The following is a 10660-nucleotide window of genomic DNA, read 5'->3' as shown; positions in this document are numbered from 1 at the left end:
CGCCCAGTCACCTGCTGTTTATGGGGGCTTATGCCTCAACTCTGCTTGCCCATCTCTCCACCACAAGTCCGTTACTTGGCCACAAGTCTACCTCGGTTGTATGTGTATCTCTCTGTGTGTGTATCTATCTATCTATCTATCTATCTATCTATCTATCTATCTATCTATCTATCTATCTATCTATTTATCATCTATCTGTCTGTCTGTCTGCCTGTATGTCTATCTTCTATCTATTCATCTACCTATCTATGTATCTATTTATGTATCTATGTATGTATGTATGTATGTATGTATCTATCTATTTATCATCTATCTGTCTGTCTGTCTGCCTGTATGTCTATCTTCTATCTATTCATCTACCTATCTGTGTATCTATTTATGTATCTATGTATGTATCTATGTATCTATGTATCTATCTGTCTATCTATCTATCTATCTATCTATCCATCTATCTATCTATCTATCTAAAATCTCTCCATCATGAGTGCATTCCTTTGTTGTTGTGCATGTAGTCTTCCACTGCACTCACTGCATGTGTAGTCTGCCGTTGTCGTACGTGTATCTCTTCTTGGCATGTATCCTTCTGCTTTTCACAGTTGTGAATGCTTTTCATTACAAGTTTACTCCTCTGCCACACGACTATATGCTGCTGCGTGGCTATTTCAAGAGAATTTTGAACATTTGTCATTAGTATTTTCAGCACTATACAGACTAATTTTATTTCTTTATATTTTTCTTTGTGTTATCAGTTCCTCAAAGGGACTACCGCCATGTTCAGGTACAGTTTTCCTTGGGAGTGGAAAAAAAAGTTCTGCAATTAGAGTGTAGTCATGACTGGAGATGTAGAGAATTGTAGTGAACATTGTGAAACTTAAACTAGTTGCCATAGTGATGTTGATATTCACATTTTATCACTATATTAAAAATTACATCCTGGAATTCCAAAGGTTTTGGATGGTTACACCTCACATAAGGCAGTCAGCCTCTAGTTAGATTTCTCACCTGGTGAGATGAGCTGGTCATCTTGAGACTTTAAGATATTTCTGAGGTATTTTCTTTTCTAGAACTTTCTGCACAACAAGCCTGGAGTAACTGTTTAGTCCAAAACCGGCCTGTAACTTGACTGCGGAGCCTGACTTGGGTGAGTTTTCATTATGGCAGAATAATTTTTTTGAACTCTTGGGCTATGTCTCTTCTTAAAGATGACATGGTTCATCTCAAATACTTGGGATAACCTTTCACAACACCCAGTGGATGTGCCAGGTTCAGTAACATGGTAGTCCAAGTGCAGTATCTTGATACAAAAGTTAATGAATTCCTTTGTAAAACCTTCAGAATTGTCACTTGAGTGCCACTGGACTTCACTGTTCTTGCTAGGTTAAAAGGTTCCTGCATTTAAAATTTCAGTATGCCTAAAAATCAGCTGCCTGATTTAGCATGGCAAAGAATCTGAATTGATTTTGCTTACAGAGTATGTGAGTATTCTTTTTCTTTTATTCTTTTTTTTTTCTCTTACAACTTTATTTTTTGAAAAAGAGGAATACATATACAGATTTTTAAGGCGTTTTGGCATAACACTATATGAATATTTTTTGTCAGTACTTAATTCTTTTAGAGGTTTGATAGCATGCATTGAAATTACACTAGTTACCATAAGCATAAAGTACATGTAGGACAGAACGTAACATGGAAACAGTTTTCTTTAACTCATGGATGCTATTAGCACTTTTAAATTTAATTTAATTTTAATTTAGCAATCTGATGGATAAGTGGATAGTATTTAATTGCTTTAAATTAATGCCCTGATTTACAAATTGCTGATCACTTTATTTTTTAAAAAAATTATTTTTATGCATATGAATGTTTTGCCTGCATATATGTTTGTGTACAATGTACATGAGTAGTGCCAGAAGACATCAGAAGAGGGCTTTGGATCTCTTGGAACAGGAACTATACATGGTTATGAACCTCCATCTGGGTGCTGGGAGTCTAACCAAGGTCCTCTGTAAGAGTAACAAGTACTTTTAATCATTAAGCAATCTCTTCAGTTCCTTTTCCAGTTTTTTAAAAAAAAGTATTGTTTGTTGTTTATTCAAAGTTCAGCCTATCTGAAGTATTTGATACTACCTTTTGATAAGTTATTTAGTGATACTGTTTTTAGATTACTAATCTATATCATTTCCTTACATATGATGCTGATTAGTCATTTATTATAAATATTTAGCCTTTATGCCCTTAATCTATATTCATTTTTAGTTTCAATGGTAAGCTATATACTTTATTTTAAAGAAAAAGTTAAACAAAACCTAAAGTTTAACTTTATTTTTCCTTCTATACAGTAGGTCACAAAGAGTTTTTAAGGTAATAAAATATGTAAATCATTTTTATGGCATGTAGGCCTGATCATTGCTCAAAAAGTTCTTTTCACTTCAAAGATTGTAAAAATAATTATTATATATTTTTAATTTTTCTTGGATTAACTATTTAATTATTTTGTTTCATTTTGTTTATGAGTGTTTTGCTTGCATGCATATGTGAGTCCCACATGCATGCCTGGTGCCTGAGGTGATCAGAAGTAGGCATCAGATTCCCAGGAAGTGGAGTTACAGACAGTTGTGAGTTACCATGTGAGTGCTGGGACCTAAACTCAGGTCCTCTGTAATAGCAATAAATGCTTTTAACTGTTAAGCATGCCTCAAGCCCTTTTAAATGGATTTTAAATATTTAATAGTTGTGCTTATGTTTAGTTCTTTATTTGGTCCAGAATCTAATACTATACATAAAGTAGCACTTTATTAAAAAACATTTTTAAACATTTATTTATTTTATGTATGTGAGTGTACTGTAGCTGTCTTCAGACACACCAGAAGAGGGCATCAGATATCATTACAGATGGTTGAGAGCCACCATGTGGTTGCTGGGAATTGAACTCAGAACCTCTGGAAGAGCAGTCAGTGCTCTTAACCACTGAGCCATCTGTCCAGCCTCACACTCTATTTTTTGAGTAGCTTAAGACTCTATTATATTTTCCCCCAAATTACATTGATACTTTGCATTTTCTCTTCTAAACTTTGAAGTCAGTTAATTTCAGGCTCACAAGATATTCTCACTTGGATTTTTTTGTTCATTTGGTTGGCTTTTTTTTTTTTTTTTGAGATAGGGTTTTACTCTGTGGTACAGGCTGACCTTGAATTCTTCCTGCTGTCTTCCAAGTGATGAGATTGTAAGCATGTGCCCCCATACATGGTACTGTTTGATTTTTAATTGTCATTTAATGGAATATATACACACACACAGATATTTATTATACTTAGTAATCTACCTAAGATAATGATATATAGATATTAATAATCACATATTATTAACATCTTGCTTTATATTTTCTTTTTTTGTAATGATGGAGATCAAATCTTAGTCCTCATAAATCCCAGGTAAGCCCTCTATTCCTGAGATATACTCTGAGCTCTTAGAAAATCATTAGTGTGTATGCATGTGTAGGTCAGAGGACAACTTTGTGGAGTTGGGTCTCTTCTACCTTTTTGTGGGTTTTGTGGATTGAACTCAGGTCTCAAGGCTTGCATGTCCGGCACCTTTACCCACTGAGTCATCTTACTGGCTCTTCTTGTAGATTTCTTTGTTTTGTTTTGACTTTTTTTTTTATAAGCATGGTATCAGTAGCCTAGGCTGGCTTGGAACCAGAGGTCTTTATGTCTGAGCTTTCCAAGTTCTAGGGTTACATATAGGTGTGCCACTAGGCCACGTTTTCTTGTTTAAATTTAGTAAAGATAATTTATTATTAATTAATATGCGTAAAATGTGTGTGTGCATGTGTGCACAAATATAGAAGTATATAATTCTATGGTGCATGTGTGGGTGCTTAAGAGGACAACTTTTAGTAGTTCTTTCTTTCTACTGTGGGTTCTGAGGATCCAAGTCAGGCCATTAGGCTTTGAAGCAAGAGGTTTTTTTTTTTTTTTTTTTTTTTTTTTTTTTTTTTTTTTTTTTACCTATGAAAGCTTTTCTGCCAACCCTTATCCTGATTTTTTGTTTTTACCTTCTTTCCTAAGTATTTATTTTATGTGCACTGTTGTTTTGCCTGCAAGTATGTCTGTGTGAGGGTGTCGGATCCCCTGGACAGTCATGAGCTGATACATGGGTACTAGGAATTGAACCCAGGTCCTCTGTTAGAGCAGCTAGTGCTCTTATTCACTGAGCCACCTCTTTCTTTGCTTTTTAAATAACAAAAGCAGGGTCAGTTTATTAAGAGACAATATAATCCCAAGGGAGAGGAAGTAGGCCAGAGCAAAGAAAGGTTAATTTCTTTTTTGAATTTTGCTTTGTATTTTGTTATTTTGTTTGTTTACATTTAGATTGAACTTCTCTTCTGTTGATTTGAGACAGGGTCTATATGGCCCAGGTGGGCCTCAAGTTGACTGACTCCCAGCTCTGCAGCTTTCTCTTTTTTTGGAGGTGCTGAGGTTAAAGTCCTGTGCACCTCCATCACCTTATTTTAAGCAGTGCTGTGGATTCTTACCCAGGACCTTTGGTGTGTTAGATGGGCCCTCTGAGCAACAAACTTAGCATTTTTAAAAGCAATTTGTGTGTGTCGGGGGTGGGGGAGGTCCTGTGAGTGTTTGAGTCAAAGGATAACTTAGTGGGAATCAGTTATTTTTCCTTTACCATGTAGGTACCAGGAGTGAAGCTCAGGTCACTTGGCTTGGTGGCAAGCATTGTTATCCTAGAAGCTGTCTCACCAGTCTGTCTTTTCAAAGTATAAACTCATTTTATTTCTTATTACTGTGTGTGTGTCTTGCTGTGTGCCCCTAAATTCCTAGGCTTTGACTACTAAGTGGCTGAGACTACCTGGCTCATTCCCTTTTTGCATAGGTACCATGATCTAATATCAGGTCCCCATGCTTCTGTAGTTATTCACTGAGTCATATTTCTCCAGTATCTTACCTTTAATCTTTTTACACCAACATCTTTTGTCTTCAATTTTGTTTTTATATTATGTCTATAAAATTCCTCCCAGAACATGTTATAAGCAAAATTTTATTTTCCCTATTTACAACTTATTCCCTGGGAAATCATTTAGTTCCTTCATTTGGCAAAGGTCTACATAAACATAATTTAAGCATAGGTCAACAAGTTTTCTGTAAATGTTCAGAGAGCATGTTAGGTAGTTATGGTATTTGCTGAAATGGCTTTGCCCTGCTTTTGTAGCTTCAAAGGGGCCTTAGATGGTGGGGAAGTTAATGTGGCCCTAGACAAATATCTTTTGTTTCTTTTACTTCTTTTGTTTTATTTTGTTTTGTTTTTGAGATAGGGTTTCTCTGTGTAGCCCTGGCTGTCCTTGCTGTTTCAATCTCATGTAATTTTTCTATGTTCTGAATGGTCCCACTTTTTTCATCTCTTTTTAAAAGTGTACTCCTTTTTAAAAATTATTTTCTCATATATTATATCCTGACCGAGTTTCTCCCCCCCCCCCCCCCGCACATCCATGCTCCTTTCCCCCTTGCCTCCCTTCAGAAAAAGAGCATGCCTCCCAGGGACATGAACCAAACACAGTACACAACCTGCATTAAAACCAGGCACATCCAGACTGGATAAAGTAACTCAGTAGAAGCATAGAAAAGAGTCAGAGACAACTCCTACTCCCATTTTTAGGAATTCAGATCTTTAAAATGTATAAATGTAAGCCTGGAATGGTGGCACAGACCCTTAGTCATAGCATGTAGGAGGCAGAGGCAGGCTGATATCTGTAAATTCTTAAAGGCAAGCCTGCTGTACATAAAGAGTTCCATGGCATCATAGAAAAATTCTATCTCAAAAAGAAAAGGCATACATGTTTGCATGCCATTCAAAACCAGGTAGTGGACCTATATGGTAGATTTTGACAATTATTGGTGCTGCAGCTAAGTATTTCTACTAAACTTATTACCAAAAAAACCTTTAACAACCTTATTTTTTAAAAAACCTTTTATTGGTTCTCTGTGAATTTCACATCTCACTCGTCTCCCTGTACCTACCCTCTAACTTTGCAGCCCCCCTGTCTTAGTCAGGGTTTGTATTCCTGCACAAACATCATGACCAAAAAGCAAGTTTGGGGAGGAAAGGGTTTATTCAGCTTACACTTCCACATTGCTGTTCATCACCAAAGGAAGTCAGGACAGGAACTCAAGCAGGTCAGGAAGCAGGAGCTGATGCAGAGGCCATGGAGGGATGTTACTTACTGCCTTGCTTCCCCTGGCTTGCTCAGCCTGCTTTCTTATAGAACCCAGGTCTACCAGCCCAGGGATGGCACCACCCACAATGGGCTGGGCCCTCCTCCCTTGATCACTAGTTGAGAAATTGCCTTACAGCTGGATCTCATGGAGGCATTTCCTCAACTGAGGTTCCTTTCTCTGTAATAGCTCAAGTTGACACAAAACCAGCTAGTACACCCCCCAAAGAAAAAATATTGTTGTGTAAATTGTAATGTGTCACAGTGTGTCCTACAGTATACACTTTAGTCCATACATTCTTACTTGCAAATATTCATTTCAATGAGTCATGGGTCTGGTTTGAGGCCCCTGGCTTCTGCTACACTATCAATACTGGATCCTCACTAGACTCCTCTTGGATATCCTGCTGTTGCCCTGTGTCATGGAGATCCTGTAGTTTTTGGATCTGTAGGACCAGCTCCTTCATACACACCAGCAGTTCATCAATGAAGTAGATGTTGGTGTGGGCAACTCAAAGCCCTGTATGTGAGCTTGGGTAGTAGCTGATATGGTCAGGTGGCAAACTCTCTTGTGACCATGCCACTGGGGTGGGTTCTCCAGCACTGCCCTGGTTAGCTCATCCAATGCCACAGTGGGCAAGGGGGCACCAATCCTCTCTTTCTCATGTCCTCAGGGCTGGCTTATTTGTGCCCATGCCATCAGAGCCAGCTGTACTATGTTACCAAGATGAGGTTCCTGCAGCAAGCAAGGGGCTGGGCCAGCTCTCCCACTCTCAGACTCTCAGAGTTGACTCACCCTCATCCACCCCTCCCCTCTGCAACCAGGACCAGTTCTACTTTGCTGTTCAGGTGAGGGTAAGTTTAGTTTTTTTTTTTTTTTTTTTTTTTTTTTTTTTTTTTTTTTTTTTTTTTTTTTTTTAGTTAAAGGAAGATACAACTTAACACAAAAAAGTTATCAACACCCAGGCTCCAACTACCCACTGTCTATTCTCCAGAATCAAACATTTTCCACACTTTTGCTGTTTTGCTTGGCATTTGCCTTCCAGTTATCTAAACAATTGTATTATGTAATTCTATTTAATTGTCTTTTTGTATTTTAGGAACTGTTGGTTGATTTCTTATAGGAAAGATGATGATGTAGCACTTGTCTCCTCTTTAGCTATCAGATACTTCATATTTGGCCGTCCTTCTTGTACAGTACACTATGATGATTTCAGGTGTATCATTTTTTGGAGTTTACACTGTCAAATTCTCAAGTCCATGGGAACACTAGTCACAAATGAATAATTAGTGTAATTTCTTTTTCCTCTTCATCTAACTTTTTTTCCCTCTGGAGTCAACATTTGTATTCCCCCGAGTTCAGCACTTCTACCAAGTGTCTATGTAAAAATCTCCTATCTATGTGTTCAAAGATGTCTAGCATTCTAGTCAATTCCCAGTAGCTCTTAGAAGGAACTTTGTGTTTATGTATGTGTGCATTTACCCATGTTTGCATGTATTTGGGCCAGGAATAGATGTCAGGATGTCTTCCTCTATCTCTACCTTATATTTTCTTTTACAATTTTTATTTACTATTTATTTTATTTTATGTATATTTGGGTTTTTCTTGCATGTATGTATATGCACCAAATGCACGCCTAGTACAGGAAGGATGAAGAAGACATCAGATCCCCTCAAATTAGAGTTACAGTTATTTGAAGCCACTATGTATGTGCTAGGAACCAAACTGTGGTCTTCTGAAAGAGTAACAATTAATCTTAACCACTGATGAATCTCTTGCTATAGCCCCTCTAGGATTTCCTTCCTTCCTCCTCCTTCACCAGCCAGCCTAGCTTAATTGGTGAGCTCCAACACTGGGTATCCAGCATCAGGTCTTCAATTTATCCACTGAGCCATTTGTTTATCTCCAAAGGATCTCTCTCTCTCTCTCTCTCTCTCTCTCTCTCTCTCTCTCTCTCTCTCTCTCTCTCTCTCTCTCTCACACACACACACACACACACACACACACACTCTTGCATGCTCTCTCATTCTCCCAGCCTGCTGTCCAATCGAGAGCACAGGCTCTTTTTTATCATCTAGAAAATAGAAAAAGATTTTTTTCCTCATTACTCTCTTTACCCCTGCATCCAGAACCCTGTTTCCTAAATCAATCTGGAGAAAGATTGTAGAGGAAGTAAACTATTTGAATTCTTTCATGTCTGAAAATGTTTCCCTGTGCATTCATAGTTAGAGTTTGGAATATGAGCAGCAAGTTTTATCTCATATGAGGCCCTGGGTTGAATCCCTAGCATGGAGAAGAATGGGAAAGAAACTAGAGGTATGGGAGACAATAAAAAGAAGACAAAGAAAAAGCAAAAGAGAGAAGATAAAAGGAAGGAAGGGGGAGAAAACAGTCCTTATCTTAGAAAATGATTTTAGGATGAAATTCTAGGTTGGAAATCATTTATCCTTCAAGCTTCAGAGGCATATTACTTTATCTCCCTCTAGCTGTGCTGAAAAGTCTGAAGACATTCTGAATTCCAATTCTTTGAATCTGACTTAATTTATTTTTCTCCAACAGTATATCTCTTCTGGTATTGAGGATACTATTCTTGATTTTATTGATGCTATTAAGAAGTCAAATTGCAGTCTAAAAGTCATGGTTTTAAAGGTAATATGCTTCCTCCCTCTGGTTTTAATACCTTGTCTCTTGATATAGATCTATTTCTGAGTTTGTTTTTTTTTCTATTTGAGATTTATTAGGCTTCTTAATGTGTTGATTTGTGACTTTTGTTCTAAAAAGTTCTTGTCAAATATTTATTTTTCTCACACTGATACAGTGAGAAGATTTTTGTTAGATCTCCTTATTCTATTTAAAGTTTCTATTTCTTTACAGTTCTGTGCTGGATTCCAGATACCTTTTTTCCATGCCTATTTTACTATTTATCAGTTTTCTCTAGTCATATATAAAATCTGCTTTTAAATCCATCTATTGAATATTTAAAACATTTTTAAAAATTGCAGAATCTGGCATATTCACACAAAGGTGCAGAAAACATAAATATATATCTTAAGAAAAGGAGAAGTGGAGGGTTTCTGTGATAGGGAGACTGGGAAAGGGGTGTGGTATTTGGAATGGTACAGTAAATAAATATTTTAAAAACAAGATTTCATCAGATTCCATTTCTCTCTCTTTCTAAAAAAATTAATATTTTTAACTTATTTCTTTTACATCCTGCTCACTGCCTCCTCCCAGTTTATCCCTCCCACAATATTTCCTCTTCCCCTCTGGGAAGGTGAGGGCTCCCTGGGTATCCCCTGGCACTTAAAGTCTCTGCAAGGCTAGGTGCTTTCTCTCTCACTGAGTCCAGACAAGGCAGCCCAGCTAGGGGAACATACCCTACATACAGACAACAGCTTTTGGGGTAGTCCCCATTACAGTTGTTTGGGACTCACATGAAGACAAAGCTGCACATCTGCTACACATAACTGTGGAGGTCTAGGTCCAACCTGTGTATGTTCTTTGGTTGGTGGTTCAGACTCTGAGAGCCACAAGGATCCAAGTTAGTTGACTCTGTAGGTCTTTCTGTGGAGTTTCTAGCCCCTTCCGGGCCTTTAACCTTTCCTTCTATTCTTGTATAACAGTCCCCAAGCTCCATCCACTGTTTGGCTGCAGGTCTCCTTATCTGAGTCAGCTGCTGGGTGGAGACTCTCAGAGGACAACATGCTCCTGTCTGCAAGCATAACAGAGTATTATTAATAGTGCCAGAGATTGGTGCTTGTCCATGGGATGGGTTTCAAGTTGGAATAGTTATAGGTTGGCCATTTTTTTCAGTCTGTGATACATCTTTGTTCCTGCATTTCTTGTAGAAGGGACAAAATTTGTGTTAAAAGTTTTGTGAGTGGGTTGATGTCTCTATTGCTCCACACTGGGGTTCTGGCTACAGGAGGTGGCCTCTTCAGGTTCCATATGGCCAATGTAATGAATCACAGCTAAGATCATCCCCATTGATTCTTGGGTGCTTCCCTTATCCCAGATCTCTGTCTCATCCTGGAGATACCCCCTACCTCCTCACCCCTGTCAGTTTCAGATTTCCATTTATTTTCATAGCTATCTAACCATTTCTCCTGTCCTTCCATAAACCTTATCCTGAATCCCCATATTGCTCTCCCCATCCCCCTTCCCTCCCAGTTTCCTCCCTCCATCTGCCTTTTATGACTATTTTATTTCCCCTTCTAAGTGAGATTCAAGCTTCCTCACTTGTGCCTTCCTTCTTGTTTAGCTTCTTTGTGTCTGTGGAGTGTAGCATGGGTATCCTGTATTTTATTACTAATATCCACTTATCAGTGAATACATACCACGCATGTCTTTTTGGGACTGGGTTACTTCACTCAGGATGATATTCTCAACTTACACCCATTTGCCTTCAAATTCATGATTTCTTGTTTTTTTTTAAA

At 37.9% G+C, this 10660-nt stretch overlaps 1 protein-coding gene across 1 annotated transcript in view; it reads left to right on the top strand.

Moving 5' to 3' along the window:
• Window positions 1-6916: 6916 nt before the first annotated feature.
• TEX28 (testis expressed 28) overlaps window positions 6917-10660 on the top strand; it is a gene marked incomplete at both ends in the record, with an annotated part of 31343 nt that continues 27599 nt past the window's right edge. Inside the window, 2 exons of the mRNA XM_080910267.1 lie at window positions 6917-7078; window positions 8784-8873. Coding sequence (XP_080766393.1) covers window positions 6917-7078; window positions 8784-8873 — 252 coding nt within the window. The remainder of the gene's footprint in view (window positions 7079-8783; window positions 8874-10660) is intronic.

Source organism: Micromys minutus (assembly GCF_963924665.1).
Source record: "Micromys minutus genome assembly, chromosome: X".
NCBI classification, from domain to species: Eukaryota; Metazoa; Chordata; class Mammalia; order Rodentia; family Muridae; genus Micromys; species Micromys minutus.
This window is presented reverse-complemented; position numbering and strand designations above follow the sequence as displayed.